General features: G+C 34.3%; 1 protein-coding gene across 2 annotated transcripts in view; it reads left to right on the forward strand.

Moving 5' to 3' along the window:
* UBA6 (ubiquitin like modifier activating enzyme 6) overlaps positions 1-27429 on the forward strand; it is an 82235-nt gene that overhangs the window by 50124 nt on the left and 4682 nt on the right. For both annotated transcript variants that reach the window (XM_040482135.1, XM_040482141.1), the window contains 18 exons: positions 657-724; positions 1836-1914; positions 3063-3143; positions 7708-7785; positions 9138-9319; positions 10819-10924; positions 12863-12952; positions 13048-13128; positions 13876-14004; positions 16038-16089; positions 16178-16241; positions 17063-17132; positions 17663-17734; positions 20349-20466; positions 22132-22325; positions 23348-23475; positions 26514-26601; positions 26766-26860. In XM_040482135.1, coding sequence (XP_040338069.1) covers positions 657-724; positions 1836-1914; positions 3063-3143; positions 7708-7785; positions 9138-9319; positions 10819-10924; positions 12863-12952; positions 13048-13128; positions 13876-14004; positions 16038-16089; positions 16178-16241; positions 17063-17132; positions 17663-17734; positions 20349-20466; positions 22132-22325; positions 23348-23475; positions 26514-26601; positions 26766-26860 — 1775 coding nt within the window. The remainder of the gene's footprint in view (positions 1-656; positions 725-1835; positions 1915-3062; positions 3144-7707; positions 7786-9137; positions 9320-10818; positions 10925-12862; positions 12953-13047; positions 13129-13875; positions 14005-16037; positions 16090-16177; positions 16242-17062; positions 17133-17662; positions 17735-20348; positions 20467-22131; positions 22326-23347; positions 23476-26513; positions 26602-26765; positions 26861-27429) is intronic.

Genomic DNA, 27429 nt, shown 5'->3' on the forward strand with positions numbered 1-27429 from the left:
GGCCCTTTCCTTTTGAAACACTTCAACATTTTGAATATAACGTTTATCTTTTTTTATGTTTTAAAAAGTATCCATATAATGCTATTTTGCTGTTGAATTATTTGATTTATTTTAGTACAGAGTACAAGTTCAGTTGTAAATGTCTGGTTTAGATACAACTGTTAAGTATGTTACTAATGTAGATTCTGTCTTGTTATAATTAAGTAAATAACCATTTAACTAAGTTGAAATTTAGCCACATAAGTTACTTAAATGGAAATGAGAGTGAATTCTTTTTTTAATTAATTTCAATTTGTTGTTTTTGTTTTAATACTAAAACTGGCTTTCTAGGTCATTTCCTCTGGTATAGATTTGGAGGTGAAATTTTCCTTTTGTTTGTTGAAATTAGAATATACCATTTTTAAGATGGCTAAGTGACATGAATCAAATTATATCTTTTAACAGTTCCTTCAGGTTTAACCATTGTTTTAATGAAGTAATAATACAGGAATGTATACTGTATAAAAATCATATTTTTTAATGTATTAATCTGTTTTGGCATTTTTATCATTGTTTTCCTTAATGACTATTAAATAACCATGGAAGAGAAAAGCCAATTTTTCTAGCAATTTAAGGTTTATACATAGTAAGTTGTGTTTTTGTCTTCTACTTTAAAGTTGTACATTGAAGCAGCAGATATTGTCCAATCCCTAGACAAACCTGAACGTGAAGAATTTCTCCCACGGTAATTCTGAATTTTTTCTTTATCTTTTCTTTCTCACTTTTATGTTTGTTTATTTTGAGAGAGAGAGAGAGACAGTGTGCGAGTCAGGGAGTGACAGAGAGAGGGGGAGGGATAGAATCCCTAGCAGGTTCCATGCTGTCAGCACAGAGCCCAAAGCAGGGTTCGATCTTTCGAATCGTGGGATTATGACCTGAGCCACAGTCAAGAGTCACTCAGTTAACCAACTGAGCCACCCACGTGCCCCTTTCTTTCTTTTTTTCCTAGTTGAATGTTTGTGAGAGGTAACTAGGTTAAAAGGGTTTGTGCTCAAATATGCATTTGTCTTAGATGTCTTTTCTTGTAACTTATTGACTTCTACAGTCATTTTTTCCTCTACTTAGAGGTTATTTTAAGTATCAAAAGAATGCAATATCTTTTTACCATTTTATAAATAATGAATATAATGTTTTAAATTGTATACCATGATAATAGTTAGCATTCAAAACACCATTCTGGAAGCATCTGGGTGGCTTAGTCGGTTAAGCGTCCTACTCTTAATTTCGGCTCAGGTCATGATCTCGTGGTTGTTGAGATAGAGCCCTGTGTCAGGGCTCTCTAAATAAATAAGTAAATAAAGTCAAAACAAAATACCATTCTGAACTTAGATGAAAATAGATGCTCTCTGCAACTTTTATATTGACATCAGTCATTCTTCATCTTTTTGAGTCAAACCTCTGAGAAATAAAAGCTTATGGATTCATTCTACCCCAAATTCACATAATCCAAAGTTCTACTTTCAATTTAAATGTGTTAACAACTCCAAAGCTCCTCCATAGACTTCTCTAGGAACCTTTATTAAAAATTCCTACCTTGGAAAACGGTCTTTTCTAGATAAACTGAAGTCACCTTTACATAAGTCATTTGAACATAGGATATTAAATCAAATGGAAAAAGAAAAAACTGATTTCTTAATGGGTTTTTTTTCCTCTTTGAAATAAGACAGTTTTCCTTTAGATTGTCAGGAATTCTAGTGTATCCTATTTAAAATATACATTAAATTTGTATTAACAGTAGTGAAACTAAACAATTTTTTTATGTCTTTCTGGTTTTTGATATATATTATTTTCTGCAGAGGAGATAGATATGATGCCCTACGAGCTTGCATTGGAGACACTTTGTGTCAGAAGCTACAAAAGTTGAATATCTTCTTGGTAAGTATAAATAATGATGAGAATAATAAGTAGTATAGTCAAACTCCTATTGTGTACCATCAAATTAACTTATTAAAGCAAATTCGAGTCTTGAGTGAATACAATTCCTAAAGAGTAGACATTCAGTAAAAGTTTAAGACAGGAGTTTGCCAATTATGGCCCACAGGCGAAATCCTGCTGCCTATCTTTGTAAAAGGTGAAAGATTTATATGGTCTAAAAAAAATCCAGTGTACTGCTGCTGCCTATTTTTGTAAGTAAAGTTTCATTGGAACACTGCCAAGCCCGTTCATTTATATATTGTTTGTGGCTTCTTTCATGTTATGATAGCAGAGGTGAGTAGTTATGACAGAAACCATATGGCCTACAAAACAGAAAATATTTATCTGGCCCTTTACAAAAAATATTTGTCAATGCCTAGTATAAAAACAATACATTTAAAATTAAAATATGAGTATGATAGTTTGGAAATTAAATGATTTTCTAGAAATACATTAAAAATTAGGTTTGGGATATTTTTCCATGTGTTAAAATTTTTTCTTACCACACGAAGGAAGATGTAGGTAAAATCTGACTTTCTTAAATGTCTTGGTGCATTAGCAGGATATCTCTCCCTGATACAAAAAAAACTCCTTTTCTTGTCATTTATGGGTTTTTTAATTATAGGCAGTTCTAAAAATAATTCTAATTTTTAGTAATAATTTTTTAAATAATGTTTTGAATGTCAGCAACTGTTGCTAAGCTTTTACATATATATAGAAATTCTTAGAAAATCTCCATCAAATGAATTTTGAAAATTATTTGTAAATAAAAAATCTTTTTCATTAAAATGCTGCACTGATATTTTGTGGTTTGTTTCTATCTCATAGAAATAATGAGCTCAACTGTTAGCTTTTATTGGAGTGTCTTCTGTTTAAAGGAAGTGTAAATATTATGCTTTTCTTTACTTGATTTATATATTTTTAACTGTACCAGTTATAATAGTATCATAAGTTAATTAAAGTAAAATGAATCACAGATGTTCAAGTTATTTTTAAAAGTATGTATATATTATAAATTGTCATTTGAAGTAAGTTTAAGATGAAATTTCTCTTTAGTTAGTAGTTTTGGTTTTATTTAATCGGTTATATTTCATTTTTCTTCTCCATAGGTAGGATGTGGAGCCATAGGCTGTGAAATGTTAAAAAATTTTGCTTTACTTGGTGTTGGCACAGGCAAAGAAAAAGGAATGGTAAGACATAAATCCTTGAGGGGCTCCCGGGTGGCTCAGTCAGTTAAGTGTCCAACTTCGGCTCATGTCATGATCTCACGGTTCTTGAGTTTGAGCCCTGCATTGGGTTCTCTGCTGTCAGTGCAGAGCCTACTTCAGATCCTCTGTCTCCCTCTCTCTCTGCCCCTCCCCCACTCTCTTTGAAAAATAAACATTTACACCAAAAGATATAAATCCTTGAGAGTTAAATTTTTATATTTCTGTTGCTGCCCATTTTTTAATTGTGTTTGACTGCATAGAGCTGAAATACTGATTTCTGAGGAGAAAGAATTAAGCTAGAAATTGAAAGATTCTGATTTTAGCCTGACCACTGTTCAAAAGATATGTGACCCTATGGCAACATATTTTTAATTCTCTGTTCCTCAATTTCTTTCTCTAATACTATGAAACCGATATATGTACTTCATAGCACATAATGTAATTATGAAGATCAAATGTGAAAGGGCTCTGGAAACCATAAAGCACATTAGAATTGTTACTATTTCTATTAATATTTCTTATTAATATTAGATAAATCTTTAAGATAGAAGAAGCTAACATTAGAAAGTGGCAGAGTTCTCAGGTATAGTTTCAATTAGTGATTATCAAAAGGAGAGGGAATAATACAAACTTCGGTGTACAATTTAAATTCTAAAGGTGATAAATGTGAGTTAATTGGGTAGCCATGTCTTATATTTAAATAAAAATATGTCACTGATTTTGTTTTGCCCTTAAGATATAAACTAGCTTCCCAGAGTAGTGATTTATCATAGTGACTAACAGTAAATAATGAAATGGCTAAAATTTGTATACTAGCTCACATTTTATAATTTATAAAGCCTGGCTTAATATTCTACTTAAAAAGGGCATTTATTACTATCACAGTTATAGGCAGATGTTCTTACATATGATATTATTCCTGCTTTGCATTTCCTAAGTTGTGTTTCACAAACCACTATTCTTTAAAATCTATTTCTTTAAAAAAAAAATCTTGCTTACCTAAGTTTGGGAATCACCTGAATACCTTAACTCCTTGGAAATTTATAATGCATAATGCCTGTCAGCATATAAAGATCAGGAAAAGAATTACAGCATATAAAGGTCAGGAAAAGAATTGTAGTAAACAAACATACTGACTTCAGGTAACAAAAAGTAAGTTAATGTGCACGGATCTCTATCTTACTGCAAATACATAGACTCGCTATATAAATTACTCTTTTTTTAAAGTGTTTAGGGGCGCCTGGGTGGCGCAGTCGGTTAAGCGTCCGACTTCAGCCAGGTCACGATCTCGCGGTCCATGAGTTCGAGCCCCGCGTCAGGCTCTGGGCTGGTGGCTCGGAGCCTGGAGCCTGTTTCCGATTCTGTGTCTCCCTCTCTCTCTGCCCCTCCCCTGTTCATGCTCTGCCTCTCTCTGTCCCAAAAATAAATAAAAAACGTTGAGAAAAAAAAATTAAAAAAAAAAAAGTGTTTACAGATGTAGCCAAACTAAGAAGAAGGAAAGAGAAGTCCCTAGGAACCAAGAGAGAAATTAATTCCTGAGCTAAACCTGTGATTATTCATAAGTGTTTCAATCTTGAGTATGTCCAGAACATTAAGTAGAGAAGTAACTCGTGAGAAACTGTTAACTAAAAGCACGTACCACACTGGTAATATGGAATCCAACATTATATAAAAATTTATCCAAGCAGAGTCATGCCTGGGTGGCTCAGTTGGTTAAGCATCCGACTCTTGATTTTGACTCAAGTCATGATGTCATGGTTCATGAGATCACGTCTCGCATGAGCTCTGCGCTGAGCCTCCTTGGGATTCTCTTTCCCTCTCTCTCTCTGCTCCTCCCCTGCTCATGTACACACGCTTTCTCTTTCAGTGTAAGTAGATACTTGTTTTCTAAAAAATATTTCTTAAAAAAAAAAAAAACAACTTTAAGCAGAGAGAAGAATGTAACAAATAAGACCATTAAAATCAACAGAGCTCTGAATAAAATAAATGTAAAACTGCATCATGGTGATACCTTAACACCAAGAATACATAGAACTGTGCAGAGAAATGAACATCCATTCAAGACAATTCACAATAAAAAAAAATGACAATCCACTAGAAAAAAGGCACCACTTGGAAGAATAATCAGCCAATGAAAACAGAAGATTAGCTAAGAACTGTAGATAACAGGAGTGCTACAAATAATAGAACAAACAGGGGTGCCTGGGTGGCTCAGTTGGTTAAGCGTCCAGCTCTTGATTTCAGCCTAGGTCACAATCTCACAGTTAGTGAGTTTGAGTCCTGCATCAAGCTCTGTGCTGACAGCGTGGAGTCTGTTTGAGATTCTCTCTCTCTCAAAAATGAATAAACTTAAAAAGATAATAATAACAGAACAAACAAATGTTAAAGTTTGAAATGACCAAAGGTGAAAAAAAAGAAATAGAAACATGAGGGGGCGGGGGGAAAGCACTAAGTTTTATAAAAAGCCAGGTAAGAATTTCTGTATAGTCCAGTGAACTTAAAATTCATATATAGCTAAAGTGAGAATTGATGAATAGAAGATATGCACCCAGAATGTAGTGCAGAAAGATACCTTGTTTTAATGAAAGAAGATGCATTTGCATGATACAACATAAGTATAGTAGAACTTTCAGAAAGAGTGAAGATAATGAAGAAGCAATACATTCCAAGGATAATGACAAAAGTTTCCAGAGTTAGAAACAGCCGTGTTGAGATTGCAAAGGTAAACTGGTCACCAAATCAAAGGCAAAGATAAAAAAAGAGATTACCGTATAGATTTCTTATCAGCAATAAATGCACACCTAAAGATAGGAAAGGGTATCTTCATAATGTAAGGGAAAAGTAACCTAGATTTCTATACCCAGCTAAATTATCTTTCAAGAGAAGTAAAAATAACTGACAAGTGAAATGATGAAAGGTTATCACTTAATTGATTCTCATTGAAAGAACTATTAGATAACATGGACAGTGCATAAAGCAAAGGTAAGTAGTGGCAGCCTTTGTCAGCCTTCTCAGATTTAAATAAGCACTGAGGGTTTTTGTAACCTTTAATTAAAATATTGACTTTGGGGATGGGATGATTCAAAATAAGTAAAATGCTGTTCATTGATAAGGAAGGTAGAAGGGAGATTTCAAATATCCTGATTGTTCAGGAGGAAGACAGAAATTGTCATTAATTTTAGATCTTAAGTCACATGTGCATGTGAAAATTTTGGGTGTAACCACATAGAAACAAATGTTTAACTTCTGAACCAATTCAGTGAGGAATGTAGGGGATTGGAATTAAGGAAACTTAAGCCAAAAAAAAAAAATGGAAATGGATGAAAAGTGGGGTCAGGGAGGAGGTAGGAAAAAAAGGCTTATATCCATAATCACAATAATTATATATTGATTAAACTTATTGTTAAAAGATATTTTCTGTTTGGTGCTTTTTTTTTCTTTATTTAAAGGAGATACTCTGGGGCACCTGGATGGCTCAGTTGGTTGGGCATCTGACTGTATCTGACTTTGGTTCAGGTCATGATCTCACAGATCATGAGTTCAAGCCCCATGTGGGACTCTGTTGTCAGCACAGAGCTGGCTTTAGATCCTCTATATCCCACACCACCTCCCTTCCCCCAGTTGTGCACGCCTGAGCACACACTCTAAAAACAAATAAATAAACTTAAAAAATAAAAGACACTCTAACACATATAGAAATGTTGAAAACAACCCCCCAAAAAACATATATTCAGGAAATACCAGTTGAAAGAAAGTGAATGTGTTTGTGAACGTCAGTCAACATCTAACATCTTAAACACACTGGAGAAATACTGCTTCTAGTCAATTTCGTACAAATGCCAACTTAAGGGACAAACGCATTATCAGTATTTTTCTGAGTATCTTGGAGCTGCTTTTTTTCATCTTATTCCTTGGAATGTCTGCAGACTTTTTCTTAAAGGACCAGATTGCAGCTCTTCTTGACTTGTGAACCAAGGATCTCTGTCACAACTACTCAGCTCTGCAATTATAGTGTGACAACAGCCATAGACAATACTTCAAACAAATGGCATGACAGTGTTTCAACAAAATTTATTTACAAAACCAGGCAGCCTGCCTGCACTGTAGTTTGTAGACCTCTGCTTTAGCAAGAGTTCCTTTCAAATTGGAACATGTAAGCATTCTTTTCCAAATTTGTTGCAATTGAAAACAAGTATGTTTAGGAAGAAGAAATATGTTTAACTCCTCTATGGCTAATCTATTACATGTTTCTAAAATGTGATGGTAATGTTTTAGTCTCCATTTTGTTTTGAATAATTAGAAAAAAGTTTTGAACATGAATTGCCATCAGTTTCAGCTGTCTTGTTTAACATGTTCCTGTGCTGAACATTAATTATAGTTAAATATAGTATAAAAACATTAGCATTGGTAACCATTGGAATATTTGTATTATAACTTCTACCACCTAAAATAATTAGCATAATTGTTTTAGTCTTTCTGAGAAAAGCAAAATCAATTTAAATTTTTCTCTGACATGATTTCAGCTTTTTTCTTTACTTGATACTAGGTTACAGTTACAGATCCTGACTTGATAGAAAAATCCAACTTGAATAGACAGTTCCTGTTTCGTCCTCACCACATACAGGTTTGTTGCTACTGTTTCAAATTTAAATCATCTATTGTGTTCCACAAAAAAGAGAGTTTGTTTTTTTATAAATAGAAAATTGCACTTGAGCAAACCTAATGTGTTTTTATTTTATTAGAATCTCTCAAATTATCAAACAATGGGAATGACATTTGGGGAAAAATATAAAATTATTTTTTAATATAAAAATTGGGTTTTGCATTGATTTTGGATATAAGATGTAAGTTGTAAATCATGGGCAGTATGTTTTTCATTTTATAATCAAGGTGTATGTACATATGTAATCTTAGAAACTAAGCTTGCAGAGACAGATTTCCTAATTTAAGGTTTTACTAAATCACACATTTGGCACTCTTTTTTGGAAGGAAGGGGAATCTTTATTACCAGATAGGTAAAGTTTAGCGCTTAGAATTTTTTGCTCTTTGATCTTGCTTGACTATTTAATTAACATCCTCTTCATTGTAAAATATTCCTGGTTTTCAGTCTTTTTCATAGAGATCAAAATATTTCAGTCAAGAAAAGAAACACTTTAGACAGTCAGGCATATTTGCTTTTTCTTTAGAAATGTTTTTGCACTTTATTTTTCAATAGCCCATTGATAATCTTGGTAAACTAAGGAATGTCATGAACAGAAAAGTAATAACTAAAACAGATGGCATAGTTAACCTAATTGCCTCACCTATCCAAATACAAAAAAAAAAAAATTAATAAGGTCTATCAGGAACCAAAATATATGTCACAAAATTAATTTATTTTGTGCATTTTACTTACAGAAGAACTGTTAAGGCCTGTTTATTCTTATTTTACTGAGTTCTAACAAAGTTTGCAATTTGCCTACATGCTTGACAGCACTGAGAAGTAAATACATGTCAAGGGGACTCTCTTATAAAACTAAAATGTATATTATTTCTTTAATATCTCCATCCAGAAATAGTAGTATTTTTTAAATTTTAGTACTAGTGTGTTAACTTTGCATACCTCTGAGAGCTCATTTTCTGCAGTTAGCATTTCTAATATTTCAATGAATTCACTGTTCTTATTTTTTCTAGGCACGTATCTAGTTTAAACCTTCATATTAGAAGGAATTGTACCTTTAATAACTGATATTTTAAGAACTCTAAAGAACAATAGCTATAAAATAGAGGTTGTTTAGATTTCCATTAGTAAATTGTTAATTATTCAGACTAATATGGATTGTTAAATATACAATGTACAATGAATGCAATGTCCACAAACCAAAAATGAAAGCTGGTCTCATTACTTCACTCTCATGTAAAAAATGTAAGTTCTGTCATGGCCTAGCTTTTCTGTTTAATATTTATTATTTCTGTTTTTGTTTGTTATTTGTTTAGAAACCTAAAAGCTATACTGCTGCTGACGCAACCCTGAAAATAAATCCTCAATTCAAGATAGATGCACACTTGAACAAAGTATGTCCAGCCACTGAGGCTATTTACAATGATGAGTTCTATACTAAACAAGATATAATTATTACAGCATTAGATAATGTGGAAGCCAGGAGATATGTAGACAGGTATGTTCTTGAAATACGGATTCATAAAAATTGTCTTTTCTTTTGTTATCATTTCTTTTCCACACCTATTTATTGAAAAGTTATCCAATTTCCTGATTATTCTTTGTATTTCTATTGTAGTTCTCCTTGAATCCAAATCCTTTTTATGATTTCCCATTATACCTAGGATAAAATTCAAAATCTTTAACACGGCCTAAATGTTTTTGTAGAGTGTCTGCCATTTGTCTATCACTCCAGCTTAAAATTTACCTATTTGCTGGATCCCCTTATTCCAGCTACACATTTCTTCTTTGAGTTCTTATAAGGCATCCAACGCTTTTTCACTTGAGAGTGAGAGTACATACTCTCGTTCAGACTCAGGAAATTGTTTACCTTGTTCTAAAACTCCTGACTCCAAATCTGCCTACTTTGGTTTATTTTCACATCCTTTCAGTTTTAGCCTAAATGTCTTTATTCAAAGAGACTTTCTTTAATGACTCAATTCTGTAGATCCCCGTATGGTAATCAGCATTTGTTTTTTCCCCTTATAGTGTTTATTTTTATTGATATATTTAATTAATATTTGTTAGCTCACTAAATCATTTATTAAAGGACCATTTATTTTCCCATCACTGCCCAACGCTTCCCATCAGTGCCCAACACATTCAGTAAATAGTTGTTAAATAAGTAGATGAATGAATGACTATCATGTGTACACCTTACTAATTTTTCTTACATCTTTATGTGACTCTTTAATGTTACGGCTCTAGTTGAGCAAATTTATTAAACGGAGGAAAATTTGCCAGTCTAGAGTGTAGTTAAAAGTTTATTGTCTTGGGGGCGTCTGGGTGGCTCAGTCAGTTGGGCGGCCGACTACAGCTCACGTCATGATCTCAGCGTCTGTGAGTTTGAGCCGCGCATCCGGCTCTGTGCTGACAGCTCAGAGCCTGGAGCCTGCTTCCAATTCTGTGTCTCCCTCTCTCTCTGCCCCTTCCCTGCTCTTTCTTGGTCTCTCTCTCTCTCTCTCTGAAAAATAATAAACATTAAAAAAAATTTTTTTTTAAAGTTTATTGTCTTGGGCAGAGGAAGGAAGAATAAAAACTTTAAGAAATTAAAATGTGTAGAAAATAGGTATTGTAAGTTTAAAAAAAAGGAGGTTAATATTGTTTGGATAAAGAGAACACTGAGAAGATATAGTAAGACAGAACTTATAGTCCAAAAATAACCAAGGAAGAAATAGACATTAGCAAAGAGTTAACCTAGAGTAAAAAGAAGTTGAAGCCCAAAATCTAGTAAGAAGAGAAAGAGAAGAAATTATCAGATTGGACAACAGAATTTGTGGAAGGAGGGGGGATGGAAATGATAAATGCATTGTTTGGTGGTAATGTATCTGTTTCCTAAGATACTACGTTCACTAAGTGATCAGTGTGTGAAATGACCAACAGAAAGTGGTAAGATGTCCTCTGCTTACATTGTTATTGCTCACTTAAATGTTCGTTGCCTATTATCTTTTCAAATAGCCGTTGCTTAGCAAATCTACGACCCCTCTTAGATTCTGGAACAATGGGCACTAAGGGACACACTGAAGTTATCGTACCTCATTTAACTGAATCCTATAATAGTCATGTAAGTGAACCAATTTTGCAATAAATGTCTCTTATCTCATTTTTTTTCTCTTCAGTCAGAGATTTGATTTATCTTTCCTAATGTGTCCATTCTGTCAATAATTTCTATGCATATGTGCATGTGTATTTTTTAAAATACAGCTGAACTTAACCTTTTAAATTTTCAAATTTTGTTTCTTGTCTTTCCACTGTCTTATTATTATGTTTACTGTTTATTTCTCAGAGGTGCATGATTGCTTTTCTCACAAACTTTGAACTGGTGACCTGTCCAAAATCTTAAGATCCAATTGCTCCACAAGGGGAGCCAGTACATATATACATAAAGAGATAGAGATATATAGAGATATAGTAATAATTTTATTTAATCTCTGCAAGTGATTTTGATATACTGCCAAAATTGAAAAACTCTGGCCTAGGAAATGTAGGCTTTAGGATTTTAAAAAAGATCAACGCAGGTTGTAAAATGGAAAGAATAGTGTTGTTGTTCTTTTTTTTTTAACAAGTGTAAAATCACTGTATTTAATAGGTAGGTTTGCTTTACTAAAATTATTAAACATTTATAAAATTTGTTTTCCCATTTACTCTTATGAAATAAAGTTTATAGTAAAAACATTATAGTAGAAAAAATTTAGAAGCTTAATTTGAAGGAAATTACATGGAGAAAATTATGAGGTCATGTTGGAAGATTTTCAAAGTAGAGAAGTCTGTAGAATTCTAAAAGTTCCCTTGATTCTGTCATTCTACCACATTTTTCCCTATATTCCACATTGTTTCCTATATTCTCTGGCTTAATACCCAGAAAAAACAGGTTTCTCTTCTGGCTTCCCTCTTTGGTTTATAAAACATTTTACGATATTTCATAGCTCAACAAACTAAAATATAAATCTCTAAGTGAAAAGAGACAAAGTGTGTCATTTTATAGTGGTTAAACCAAATGTACCCTGTAATAGGATGTGGGTATTTTTTCATTGGTATATTTACTTGAGACAACAGAGGCATTTGCCGTTTTTTTTTTTTTTTTTCCTGAAAGTATTTCTTAAATTTTAATTTTTTATCTTATTTACTTTAAGTTTTCGTTTAAATTTCAGTTAGTTACCATACAGTGTAATATTCGTTTCAAGTGTACAATATAGCGATTCAAAAATACCATAACAGTCCTCATCACAAGTGTACTCCTAAATCCCTATCACTTCTATTACCCATCCCCCCACCCCACCCCCCCTCTGGTAACCATCAGTTTGTTCTCTGTAGTTAAGAGTCTGTTTATTGGTTTGCCTCTCTCTTATTTTTTCCCCTTTGCTTGTTTGTTTTGTTTCTTAAATCCCACATATGAGTAAAATCATACAGTCTTTGTGTTTCTCTTATTTCACTTAGCATAGTACTCTGTAGCTTCATCCATCTTGTTGTAAACGGCAAGATTTCATTCTTTCTTATTAGCTGTTTATTTAATACACACTTTCTGCAAGAAACTATACCAAGCATCAAAGACATAGGATCCCTGCTCCTAAATTTTTTTCTCCATGGAGAAACAAACACATGGTATACTGAGCACCTTTTTGGGGATTCTTGAATTACTTTTCAAAGTAGGGAATGTTGGGGAATATTGTAAAGTTTTCAGTGTCACCCTGATTCTTAGAGGACAAAAATTAATTATATATGGAAATCTGCCTGTAAGTACTACATGGTACCAAATAAGTGCACAGATAATAAGTTATAATAGAATTCATGTTTTTTGTTACGTTGCTATTGACAAATGATTAAGTGTCAAAAGAATCCAGTTTTCCTCTTATTGCCTAGGAGAAAGAAGATATAAAAATGTTGGATTCATTTTATTATTTTTTAAAAAATTGTAATGGTCTTAAAATACTCAAGTAAATTTAATCAATAAAAAATTGTTGTTGCCTTTCTTAACTATCTGTTGTCATATTTTATAAATTAGCGGGATCCCCCAGAAGAGGAAATACCATTTTGTACTCTAAAGTCCTTTCCAGCTGCTATTGAACACACTATACAGTGGGCAAGAGATAAGGTAATAAAGATCTTTTTTTCAAGATATTTTTCTTTGAAGTGAATAGAAGATTATCCAATTTTTAACTTTTTTTCTTTTTTTCCCTTACATGTAAGTTTGAAAGTTCCTTTTCCCATAAGCCTTCATTGTTTAACAAATTTTGGCAAACCTATCCATCTGCAGAAGAAGTCTTACAGGTAAAAATCAATACATTTTAATATAATCTCAACACTGTCTCAGTGTAATCTTATTTGCATATTGCCTACAAATAGTTTATTTCACCTCTTTAAAAAACATCATTGTACAGAGTAAGTGCATGAGGAATCTTGACATTAGCAAGTCACAAATGACCTTTTTGTAGTTTGTATGAGCTATGTGGAATTGCCATTATTTGACCATGTTTGACCCACAAAACAATTCATATGCTTCAACCTAAAAAAGATGTCATAAAAATGATAGCTTTTTGTAATAAAACAACTTGTTAAACTGTTTGAAAAAAACCCAACGTGAATTCTAGTGAAAATTTTGTGAATGGATGGTAGTGTTAATACTCTTATGATGAGGGTGACTTTAAAGGTATTTTCTTACTTTTCTTTATTCCTGCACTAAACAGACCAACGTTTTAGTATAAAATATTATTCATAGCACTTCTTTTGTTAGGTACATATGTAGTACTAATAACTAGCAAGACATAAGGATAACTTGTCAGATGAGAAACTCTACAGTTGAAATTTCATGTACTGTCTTTTCCCATTCCCCCTCCAAAAAAGGAGAGAAAGATGGAAAAGAAAAAGGCAGGGACAAGGAGCTCACAGTGAAAAAATTAGTCATAAATCACATGAGCTGGTACTTCAATCTTTGGCTAATACTTCCCAGGAATGGGGGTGTGTGTGTGTGTGTGTTTACTTGGAAATATACTTGTTTTGCTTTTTTTTTCTCTCTAGAAGATACAAACTGGACACAGTTTAGAAGGCTGTTTTCAAGTTATTAAGTTGCTTAGCAGAAGACCTAGAAACTGGTCCCAGTGTGTAGAATTAGCAAGATTAAAGTTTGAAAAATATTTTAACCATAAGGTAAGTATGCGTTATAAAACATTAAGAAGAGATACTAGCTTGGCTCATTTAATTGCTACCGAATTAATTTCACTGGACCAAAATGTCTACTTTTTCTTTCAGGAATCTTTTCAAAAAATAGTAAGTTAAGTGAAAACAAGTGCAGGGCACAGAACTGATTTCTCTTTGAGTGTTAAAAGAATACACTTAAACTCCATCCATTGGTTTGTCAGTTCTGCATTTAACTGATCCTTATCCTTCTGTGTGCAATATTGGATTTCAGATACAGGTTCTTTTAGAAAATAAGGAATACATTTTATTAGTAGTCTAAAAGAAGTTTGTTGTTCAGAATAAAGCAAGAAATTGAGAAAATAGATTCAATCAGAAATTGTGTTGAATTTCGCCTTGCCCATCCATATTCAAAATCACATTTTATGTCTGTTTGGTGTTTCTTTCCTCATTTGTAAGATGGGGATATTAAATTGGTGTGTAATTCATATGGTAGTGTGAGGATCAAATGAGTTAATACCTGCGAAGCATTTTGAGTAGAACCTAGCCCAGAAATGCTCACTATTAGCTGTTATTCCCATCCCCTATTACTTGCACTTGCTAGAATGTGTCCTGCCCTCTCTCCTGAGCCTCTCCCCGTCTTCAGGCTCATACCTGTCAGAATATAAAGTAAGGTAATCTTTTTTAAAAAAGTCTTTTGAGGGGCGCCTGGGTGGCGCAGTCGGTTAAGCGTCCAACTTCAGCCAGGTCATGATCTCGCGGTCCGTGAGTTCGAGCCCCGCGTCAGGCTCTGGGCTGATGGCTCAGAGCCTGGAACCTGCTTCCGATTCTGTGTCTCCCGCTCTCTCTGCCCCTCCCCCATTCATGCTCTGTCTCTCTCTGTCCCAAAAATAAATAAACGCTGAAAAAAAAAAAACTTTTTTAAAAAGTCTTTTGATTACATTTATCCTTGCCTTTCCCTTCCTTCTTTGCTACTTAGAAAAGGGGTCTTATACTTAGTGTTGCTACTTCCTCTTCCAGTTAACGTGTCTTCTTTCCCCACTCCTATTCAAATTACTTTTACCATTATAATCAATGACCTCTTGTCTCAAAATCTGAAGAACTCTTTTTAGTCCTGATTATCTTTTGTACTTTTTTTTTTTTTAATTTTTTTTTTAACGTTTATTTTTTTGGGACAGAGAGAGACAGAGCATGAACGGGGGAGGGGCAGAGAGAGAGAGGGAGACACAGAATCAGAAACAGGCTCCAGGCTCTGAGCCATCAGCCCAGAGCCCGATGCGGGGCTCGAACTCACGGACCGCGAGATCGTGACCTGGCTGAAGTCGGACGCTCAACCGACTGCGCCACCCAGGCGCCCCTCTTTTGTACTTTTTTAAAGCTTTTTTCTGGAAAAATTCTACTGTAGAAAGTAGAAAAAAAGGTATAATGTAAACTTCATGAATCTGTCACCCAGGTTTAACAAATTTTGTTAATTTTGTATCAATTTGTAGATAATCTTGTTTCATCTTTATACCTCCCCAGATGGTTTTGAAACAAATCTCAAACGTCATTTATCATTTCTAAATACAAAATGCTGTATATTTTTACCGGTTTAATTTTTATTTTAAGGATTAGCTCTTTGAAAGGAGCATAATGGTATGTAAAATATGCTGCCTTTTATGTAAAAAGGTATAAAATACAGGTACCTGGGTAGCTCAGTCAGTTAAACGTCCGACTCCTGATCTCTGTTCAAGTCTTGATTTCAGAGTCATGAGTTCAAGTCCCAAGATGGGCTTTGTAATGAAACCTACTTTAAAAAAAAGGGAGTAATGTATATTCATGTTTGTTGTGGATGCAAAGAAAAAAAAACTAAGTATTGATTAAAAAAAAAAAATAGCAATAGAAGTTATTCCAGGTATAGAGGGCCGTGACAAGACAATGGACAGAGGGAGTATGAGTGGCTGGAAACTTCACTGTATATCTTTTTGTGTGTTGAGATTTTTTTTTTTTTTTTTATCTCAGATAATGTTAAGTAATGATTTTTTTAATTGATTTTTTTTCTTTAGGCTCTTCAGCTTCTTCACTGCTTTCCTCTAGACACACGATTAAAAGATGGCAGTAAGTGTAACCAAGTGTTGAGAAGAACAATTAATATAATTTATTACTGGATAAATACAATGAAAATAATATTTGTGTCTTGTTTTAGGTTTGTTTTGGCAATCACCAAAGAGGCCTCCATCTCCAATAAAATTTGATTTAAATGAACCTTTGTAAGTATTTATATCCAGCTTTATATGCATCCTTTGTTGTAAATTTCTTGACTGAGTATAGTTTTACATGGCAGGGTGAAACTTCAGGCTATTTAAGTGTTAAATTAGTGCATCCTGTTAATCTAAGAGTTAGCTCATTAGTCTGGCCAACAAAGCCAGCCACAGCCCTTCTCCCCCACATACGTGAATCTATTTATTTACATGGTAAAATAACTTCTTTATTTTTATCTTCTCTAAAGTGGATCCGAAGTGTTACCTCTTTGACTTTATCCATAAGAAAAAAAACAAGAAATGACAACAAATGTTTTCCTATTATATGAAGCCAAATTTTAAAAAACTTAAGTTATATGTTAAACATTGAGCCTGTTAACCTTCCTTTCAAAAAGTAACTCCATTTAATTTCCTCATCTGGTGCTTATGTTAGGCTTCTAGTCACCTTATCCTGACTGCTTCTCCTGTAAAACTTACTTTTGTTTTTACCAAAGTCACTTGCTTAAGTTGAGTCTAATGTATGCTCTTTAAAACCAGATTTCTAATTTTTTTATGAATTAAAGTGAATTTTCTTTCACTAGTCTAATTTTTCTACTTTTTGCCCCTCCTCTCCTGAATATTACTACTTATGAGGATGAATAGCTAATGTTTCTTATGGCTTCTGAAATGCTTTGGTCTAGACCAGGACTTCATTGCCTACCTTTTAAATATTCCTGTAACAAAAGTTCTGTGATTATTTTCTTCAACATTTCAAAAGACTATAGTTTTTGATGAATTAAACACCTTTAAAACTGTGCATTCACACTTTGCTTTATTTTGTATTTCAAAAGGCACTTCAGTTTTCTTCTGAATGCTGCAAAACTGTATGCTGCAGTCTATTGCATTCCATTTACAGAAGAGGTAAGATAACCTTCAAGCTCTAGCAAGTGATACAAAACCAGGTAAAAATTAGATGACCTAGCAGCTAATTGCATCACCTACATTCATCTTGAACCATTTAAATATTTTTCTGCTTCCAAAGGTATGAATTCCATTTATTTATTTATTTTATTGAGTCAACATTTATTGAGTATAACTTTGTGCAGGGAACTTTATAAAACAATGATGAGATAGTCTCTGACCTCAGAGCACTCAGTCTGATACAACCAGTCCCAAAATTACCTTTTTAAAATGAATGGAAAGAACTAAGATTTCAGGTCTGTTGACTAATAAGCAATTTTTCACCCATACAACCCCTGCCCCCCCCCAGCCTTTATGGATGATATTTCTATAGAATAAAGGTAAATGTCACAAATAGATGTGGTCTAAATAGTCAGATGATAAATTACTCAAATATTTTAGTATGATAAAGGACCTTATTAGTCCAGAATTTTTTAGAATTCAGAATTTTTAAAAATGTTTGTTGATAAAATTACTTTTTAACAAAACAGGACTTATCAGCAGATGCCCTCTTGAATATTCTTTCTGAAGTAAAGATTCAAGAATTCAAACCTTCCAACAAGGTATGTTTAGAAATTTATTCACTCAGCAAATAGTTACTGAAATTTTACTAGTGTCAAGTCCCATTCTCAACCTGGAGAATCCCATAGTAAACAAAACAAAATTCTTGCTGTTATGGATGTTATATCATCTAATGGACCAGAGGCAGACTGTTAAAAAAAAAATGCTATTACATAATATTACAATAGGACTTAGTGCTAAGAACCAAAAATAAAACAAGGAAAAGAAATAAAAGATGATGAAACTGGTTTCATTTTATGTGGGATAAAAGGGGAAAGCGTCTGTGATATGGTAACATTTGGGCAGAAACCTGAAGGAAGCGATAGAGTGAGCCATGCTATTACGTGTTGAAAGAATAATGCACATAAGCAGGAACAAGTTCAGAGAAAGGCCTTAAAAGATTTGAAAGCCAGGATTTTTCTGAAAGAGAATATTCAAGAAGATTGGTAGACAGATATGAGAGATACTTGGGGTTATGATAAGTACTTCATGATTTATTAGGAGATAAGCCAGTGGAAGATTTTAAGCAGAGGACGCAATCTGGCTTATATTTAAAAGGCTGACTCTGCCTGTTGTGTTAAGAATGATTGTATGGGACATGAGAAAGGAAACATGTAAAGCTATTAGGAGGATATAGGCAAAAGATGATGGTGGTTTGATGAAGTAGTCGGTAACAAGTAAGTTACAATAAGATTCTGGATTCTGGTATATTTTGTAGTAGCTCTGACAGGATTTGAAAGGGACTGGAATTAGAGTGTAAGAGGAAAAAAAGATTGTTTATTTTTTTAATTGAAATAAGAAGCACAATTAATAGCTCCAGGTAAGGAGAAGTTGTTTAAGGAAGTTTGAGCAGAGGAAAAAAGGTGTGAAATAATTGTTCAGGGCGCTGGGAAAGTCAGAGAATTTTGAGTAGAATTTTGAAACAGCTCTGAGGATGCACTTAATGTTAGTCCACTTAATGTATTACATTCAATGTGGCTGGGGAAAAAAGGCATTTAGTTGCCTAAGTATTTTTCACATAGTCATTGTATGACTTTTTGTATACACTCTAAAAATCATCCACAAAACAGTCTTTTGTTCCCCTTACCCCCTAGCTATATTGGAAAATAGGGAATCATGATTTCCTCCCCATAAAATTCAAATAGGAAATGGTGTGTGCAGTCTTCTAGTCTGCATTTTTATTTTAGAGAAAAGGAAAACTTACAGCTATTTGATTTTGTACAGTAAATGGGTTTGCTGAATGAAATGTTCATAACTTGTAGTTTATCAAGAATAAAAGAACAGGGAGGCAAACAGAATTCCTATATAAAGAAGCTTCTGGTTATGGAATTAATAAGTCAAGGGAATAAAAGGTACAGCATGGGGAGGATAGTCCACAATACTGTAATAGCGTTCTGTTGTAACAGATGGTAGCAACACTTGTGAGCACAGCATAACTTATGGAGAAGTTGAATCACCATGTTGTACACCTGAAAGTAATGTAACATTGTGTCTCAACTATATTCAAATAAAAAAAAATTTTTTTAAACAAAAAGAAGGTTCCTAGCCCGCATTCCTAGTGGACAGAGCTGCTAGACAGAAGCCAAAAGAATTATGTGTCAATAACTTTTCTGGTGTTAATAGCTCTGCAGTGTTTTGTGGCTTCAGTTGCTTCTTTCTATACCAGAGTTTTGGTGTAATAAATTGTCCTGAGCAATTTAGCTACATACAGTTTTAGTTTTAACATGAATTAATGAGCTTTTCACAACTTCTTGAAGCAACTCACACTGAAACTTCAGAGTCTGGCACTTCTAGTTAACAGATGCCAAAAATATCAAAATAGTTACTCTGACAAATATAAGTTTCTGCCTCCTTAACTCTTTAATATTTCCTAAATACTTACAATAATATTTAAACTGTAAAAACACAAGTTGAATGTATAAAATACAAAGAAATAGTATTTTTAATTAGTGATGATGTAGATGGTTTTTTAGTTTGAAAATACGAACTTTACTGCCCTTGTGGAATGTCTAATTAGTAATTTCTTAAAGATAAATTACTTGCAAGTGCTGCTCTGAGCATGCACCTATATGAAGGAAGACATGTTCGTTAGGAAAGAACCTCTTGTCAGCAATCAATAAATATTTAAAGAGGCCCATTTTGTATATTTTATGATTTATTTAGAGACAGAAAACAGCTCTGCACTAGTTAGAGCTATGCAATTTGGTTTCAAGTAGATTTGTCAGAATCACAGACTGTTGATTAATATTAACTTTATTTTGCCGGGAAATTTTAAAAGGGATCCATATGAGCTCAGATCTTATAAGCTATTCAGTAAATATTTTAACACTACCAAATTTGTATTAGATATTTTGAAGTTCTCTCTGTGAACAACATAAAGATCCCTGTTCCCTGTTTACATGTCAATGTGAGCAGATAGATAGTAAAACAAATACATAAATAATATTATTTACTAACAGAAGGTGTAAAATACATTGGACCATAATAATAATGTGACTAAACTATACAGAGGGAATATCTTCTGTGTGTGATCTGTTTAGTAAAACAGATCTGGTAATCAAACTTAGATATAGGATATGATAACATTAATGATAATGTATGTCCATGTATTTAAAGGTTGTTCAAACAGATGAGACTGCAAGGAAACCGGAGCAGGTTCCTATTAGCAGTGAAGATGAGAGGAACGCTATTTTCCAGCTAGAGAAGGCTATTTCATCTAATAAAGCCACCACAAGTAAGGGGAAATCTTTATAAAAATGGTTTGGACCGGAAAGAATTTTTAAAAAATTTTTTTTTTTCAACATTTATTTATTTTTGGGACAGAGAGAGACAGAGCATGAACGGGGGAGGGGCAGAGAGAGAGGGAGACACAGAATCGGAAACAGGCTCCAGGCTCCGAGCCATCAGCCCAGAGCCCGACGCGGGGCTCGAACTCACGGACCGCGAGATCGTGACCTGGCTGAAGTCGGACGCTCAACCGACTGCGCCACCCAGGCTCCCCATGGAAAGAATTTTTATTTTCACTAACTCTACACCCAAAAGCTTATGGGACTAAATAATAGCTACAATATTAACGATGATAATTGAATTCGTGATCATATGAAAGTCACTGTTGATCTTTAACTGTGACTAAATTCATTATTTTTTTCACCATTGCCCTACCCTCATTTGCTGAATTGTAAGTCTGCTTTATTGTCGTCGTTCTGATTGTTTTAGTCCTTGAGGTTGTACTGTGTGATTCTTTTTTTAATGTTTATTTATTTTTGAGAGATAGCTTGTGTGCACAAGTGAGAGAACGGCAGAGAGAGAGGCAGAGGGAATCCCAAGCAGGCTCTGCACGGTCAGCATGGAGTTCTATATAGACTAACACTTAGACCCAGTTAAGTCACTAGGATAAAAAACTATAGACAGATTTCTTCTTGGCTTTTTAGTCTTTATAGTTACACACAGGGAATACATACAATCTGACCTAAATGGTTTTAAACAGAAAGAAACCAAACTTTTATTCCTTAAAAACAGTCATTCGCTCATGGATTTTAGACCTGCTCACCATCTTTTATTTACATAAATCAGTAGTTGCCAAACTTTCAGGATTGTTGTGCACAGACAGTAAAATTCAGGGGAAAAAAAACATCCTAGGCTAGCCACCTATTTATCCTGCAAATAAAATATAGATGTGTTAATTTAGTAATTACAATTCTGGAAGAAAACTTACTTCCATTTCTTACTTTCTCATTTCGTAACATATCAAACTACACCTATCTATAGAATGATTTTTGAGAACCACTAATGTAGAAATATTTCAGATACATATTTTTATTGGATTAACTAATCCTATTCTTAGTTATCAGAGGCAAAATGTTTCAGGGTAATATTTATGGAATCAATTTTTGAATAGTACCCAATGTTAACTGTTTTAATCATAAACAACAGCAGATGTGGTACATGGCTTTCTTATTTTCTGTCTCTTAGAAAGGTTTTTTTAATATAGAAACTTCTCTGATTTAGTGATAATCAAAGCCATGTACCATATCATTTCCATATTCTTCAGTAACTTTAATTTCCTAGATCTTACTTGTGTTTTTCAGTCATTTAAAAACATAAAGAAGGAATATTTAAGAGTAGTGAATCCACATTTCTTTTTACCTAATAAAACCTTTACAAGGGACGCCTGGGTAGTATAGTCGGTTTAACATCCAACTTTGGTTTTGACTCAGGTCACAGTCTCATGGCTCATGGGATCTCTCCATGCCGTGAGCATGGAGCCTGCTTGGGATTCTCTCCCTCCCTCTGTCTGAACCTCTTGCACTCATGCTCGCTTGCTCTCTCTCAAAATAAATAAATAATAAAAACCCTTACAAGTTACTACAAAACTTTATTTTTCTGGTGTTATGATTAGGTGACCTTCAGATGGCAGTGCTTTCATTTGAGAAAGATGATGATCACAATGGACACATAGATTTCATCACAGCTGCATCAAATCTTCGTGCCAAAATGTATAACATTGAACCAGCTGACCGTTTCAAAACAAAGCGCATAGCTGGTAAAATTATACCTGCTATAGCAACATCCACTGCTGCAGTTTCTGGCCTGGTGAGTTTATTCTTTGAATGGAAATGCTTCTTTTTCATTGCCTCTTAACCTGTCTTCTCCATTATACCACCCTAGCCAGTCACTCAGATCTTAGAGAAGAAGGGATATATATTGATCTTATAATTTTAAATTTCAAGATATTTCTAAAAATACGTTAGACCACATTTTGAAGGTTAACAAATATACAAACATTTTAACATAAAAGTTAACCTTTTTCAGGGCACCTAGGTGGCTCAGTCGGTTAAACATCCAACTTCAGCTCAGATCATGATCTCACAGTTCATGAGATCGAGCCCCGTGTCGGGCTCTGTGCTGACAGTGTGGAGCCTGGGGCCTGCTTTGGATTCTGTGTCTCCCTCCCTTCCTCTCTCTCTCTGTCTCTCTCTCTCTCTGCCTCTCCCCTGCTTGCGCTCTCTGTCTCAAAAATAACATTAAAAAAATTACCTTTTGTCAAAACAGTATAATTTTTCTTACAATAATCCTTTTGCATTCTTGTATCCTCCATATGAAACAGGTACTCTTTTTCTTGAATAAAATGAACTGCTTTAATGGTTGCTCTTTGATTATATTGGAGTTCAGTTTTTTGCCTTAAAAAAAAACGCAATTCCTGTTATTCAGATTTCTTAAAATTTAATCTTTCCTTAATAATTCAGAATCTTTAGGGTGGCCCTAGTCATTATGCTGTACTACAGTGTTATACTTAGAAGCTACATAATTATCTGCCCCTTTATTAAATGACTTTAGACTAGTGTATTTCTTGAGTTTGAGTGTCTTCCATGATAGGAATATTACATGATCAAGTGAATTTTTTAATGATTTTGTTCACCATGTATAGAACAGTTGAAATTTTGAAAGTATAAGAATAAAAGTAGACTTATAAGAAGTTTGCTATTTCAGTCCAGTAGCTGCTTTTACTTGTTACAGAAAAATGCTTGAGAGGAATATTGGAAAATTAAAGAAATACATTTGAAGTCATAAAGTTTTAGGCTCTTTATATAATCAGATCACTTTCTTTTTTCTAGGTTGCATTGGAGATGATCAAAGTAGCTGGTGACTATCCGTTTGAAGCTTACAAAAATTGTTTCCTTAACTTAGCCATTCCAATTATAGTGTTTACAGAGACATCTGAAGTAAGAAGAACTGAAATCAGGTATGCTTGAAGGTCTATTTCTCTTGCATAATTAGAATGAAATAAAATTTTTACCTTCTAAAATGAAAAAGTCATAGTTTTTCCTCCCTTTTCTTCTATATATTTAAATCCTTGCCATCACCTCAGGATTAGATCAGTAGGGTGCCTGGTTGGCTCAGTCAGTTAAATGTCCAACTCTTGATTTTGGCTCAGGGCATGTTGTGAGATCAAGCCCCAAGTGAAGCCTGCTTAAGATTCTCTCTCCCTCTTCCTCTGCCCCTCTCCCACCCATCCTCTCTGTCTCTCTCTCTTTAAAAACAAAATCAAAAAAGTCAAAATGTCATCTTCATAAAGCATTTCTTTTTTTTTCAATTGAGACATAAATTGGCATGCATTAGATTAGTTCCAAGTGTGCAACACAGTGATTTGACACCTGTATGTATTAAGAAATGATCACAGGCGCACCTGGGTGGCTCAGTGAGTTGAGCATCTGACTCTTGATTTTAGCTCAGTTCATGATCCCAGGGTCATGGGATAGAGCCCCACCTTGGGCTCTCGCTGAGCATAGAACCTGCCTAAGATATGCCTTCTCCCTCTCTCTCTTCTTCTCCCTCTCCCTCTCCCTCTCCCCCTCTCTCTCCCCCCTCCCTCCCTCTCTCTCCCCTCCCTCCCTCTCTCTCCCCTCCCTCCCTCTCTCTCCCCCCTCTCTCCTTCTTTCTCCTCTCCTTCCTCTCTCCCCCTCTCCCCCACCACTCACGCGCTCTCTCTAAAATAAAATAATAATAAATAAATAAACCACAACAAGTTTAGTCAACATCATCACCATATGTATTTAGCAAATTTGTTTTCCTTGTGATACAGTCTTTTAAGATCTACTTTTAGCAACTTTCAACTAGACAGTATAGTTAACTGTAAGCACCATGCTGTACATTACATACCTATGACTAACTCATCTTAAAGCTGGAAGCTTGTACCTTTGGACTCCCTTTGCCCATTTTGCTCATCCCCCACCTCCGGCGACTACCAGTCTGTTGTCTATCTATGAGCTCAGTTTGGGTTTTGTTTTGTTTTTCTTTTAAGGTTCCACATATAAGTAAGATCATACAGGTATTTGTCTTTCTCTGTCTGACTTATTCACTTAGCATAATGTCCTCGAGATCTATCCATGTTGTTGCAAATGACACAATTTTTTTTTTTATGGCTGAATTCTGTTCCTGTGTGTGTGTCACATTTTCTTTATCCATTCACCCATTGATGGACTTAGGTTGTTTCTATATCTTAGCTGTTATGAATATTGTTTTAGTGAACATGGAGGTGCTGATAAGTTTTGGAGTTGTTTTCATTTTTTTTTTTGTATAAAAACCCAGAAGTTTGAATTTCTGGATCATATGGTAGTTCTATTTTTAATATTTTGAGGAACTTTCATACTGTTCTCCAGAGTGGCTGCACAAGTTTGCATTCCCACCAACAGGGCACAAGGGTTTCTTTTTCTCCACATCCTGTCAACACTTGTTATTTCTTAACTCTTTGATACTAGCCTTCCTAGCAGGTGTGAAATAATACCTCATTATGGGCTTTTTTGATTTGCAGTTCCCTGATACTTATTGGTGTTGAGCACCTTGTCGTGTACCTATTGGCCATCTGTATGTCTTTTTTGGGAAAGTGTCTATTCAGATCGTCTACCCATTTTTTTATCAGATAGTTTGGTTTTTTGCTATTGAGTTGTATGGTTCTTTACGTATTTTGGATATTCACCCCTTATCAGATACATCATTTGCAAATATTTGTTTCCATTCAGTAGATTGCCTTTTCATTTTGTTGATGGTTTTCTTTGCTGTGCAGAAGATTTTTAGTTTGATGTAGTCCCATTTCTCTGCTTTTGCTTTAGTAATAAAATCCAAAATACTGTCACCAAGACTGATGCAAGAAGCTAACTACTGTGTTTTTTTCGAGTTTTATGGTTGCAGGTCTTACATTCGGGTATTTAATCCATTTTGAGTTAATGGGGGTCAGACTTACAATCCTGAGATCAAGAGTCACATCTTTTACCACACTGAGTCAGCCAGTCATCCTTGAGTTAACTTTTGTGTGTTGTAAGATAGTGGTCCAATTTTATTCTTTTGCTTTATGCAAAGCATCTATGACTAAACTAGCCATAGAACTCTCACAGCATTTAATCTACCACATTATTTAGCATTGTACTTTCTTATTGTTTCATCTATGTTTTCCTAATTCAGGTGAGTTAGAAGCCACTGTGGTGTCTGAATAATATGTCATGAGATTTAGTATCTAGTTCTAAAAACTATGTGACAGAGCAGAACAATTCCCCTGGACCTCCATTTTTCACTTTCAGATTAACAACAACCCAAAATTTGAAAACATCTATCTCGGCAAGAATGTGAAAGCCCTCTCCTCACATATTACCGATGAGAGTATAAAATAGTATAATCCATAGTAAGGGAAATGTGCTATATGTCAAATTTACAGATACATTTGCACTCATCTCAAATAGCACATTTATAAGATATTTATTCTGGCCTTGTTTATCATAGCCAAAGATTGAAACAGTGATAGACTAGAACATCCACACAGGAAACCCATGAAGCCATTTAGAGAGAGAGAGAATGGTTTCACTAAGACACATAGATTCATTATGAGACACTGGAAGGATCAACAAGGTACTGATAACAGTGGTTACCTTGAGGGCGCCTGGGTGACTCAGTTAAGCATCTGACTGTTGATTTCAGCTCAGGTCATGATCTGGCAACTCTTGAGTTCGAGCCCTTCATCAGGCTCTGCACTGACAGTGTGGAGCCTGCTTGGGATTCTCTCTTCCCCTGTCTCTGCCCTTCCTCTCCCCACCCCCTTAAAATAAATAAATAAACTTAAAAAAAAAAAGCAGTTACCTTGTGTGGTGTCTTGGGGTGATAAGTTGTATTTTTCTTTTTCCCCTATATCGTTATGTAGCTAAATCACAAATAATGGACTTCTGGGTTTTTTTATTATTACTAAAGGGAAAAAAATTAAGATGTTTTGTTTTTAATATTTTTCTACAACAGAAATGGAATATCATTTACAATTTGGGACAGATGGACTGTACATGGAAAAGAAGACTTCACCCTCTTGGATTTCATAAATGCAGTCAAAGTGAGACACTTATTTACTTAGTTCATTAGTTGGAGGTTTTCATGAATAATATTTAGCAGAAGTTTGTTTGCTGTCCTTTTACTGATTGTAAAACATTGTCACCCAGCATTTTATATTTGGACATAGCTCTTATTGTTTCTCTTTTGGGTATTCTTCACATTTAGGAGAAGTACGGAATTGAACCAACGATGGTGGTGCAGGGAGTCAAAATGCTTTATGTCCCTGTAATGCCTGGTCATGCAAAAAGATTGAAGTTAACGTAAGTAATGACCATTATACCAGAAGATTCACAACAATTAAAACATAAGGTGGATGCCCACTGGAAAATCAAATATAGAGATTATCAAAGTTGAGAAAAAAGTATGTGATTTACTCCTGTGTAATGGCTGTAATAAAGATGGTAAATGTACCAAACTCAACAGGCTACCTCTCAAGAGAGATTCATAGGATTCACATATCCTTGTGAATTTTTTGTAGTTCAGATTCAGTTTATAAGTTAATAAGCTTAGAAACACGATTTGGTTAATACACCACATAAAAGTAGAAACACATAATGACCAGGCTTATGAGACTGAAGTATAAAACAAAAATGCCAAATTGTTACTTTCATTCACTCAACAGATTTTTTTGAAGAGTGCCTGCTATGTGCCAGGTATTTTGTGGGCAGTAGGGATACAGCAGTGAGCAAAGTGAAGTCCATGCCCTAATTGAGTTTGTATAACAAAGTATGCAAACCTCTTGATAAGTATATCAGATGGTGATAAGCACTGTGAAGAAAATAAAGCAGAATAAGGAGTGTTAAGTTGCTGTGGTATGTTGAGTAGTTCA

The sequence above is a fragment of the Herpailurus yagouaroundi genome, unplaced genomic scaffold (assembly GCF_014898765.1).
Source record: "Herpailurus yagouaroundi ecotype Mexico unplaced genomic scaffold, PumYag 28, whole genome shotgun sequence".
In the NCBI taxonomy this organism is placed as follows: Eukaryota; Metazoa; Chordata; class Mammalia; order Carnivora; family Felidae; genus Herpailurus; species Herpailurus yagouaroundi.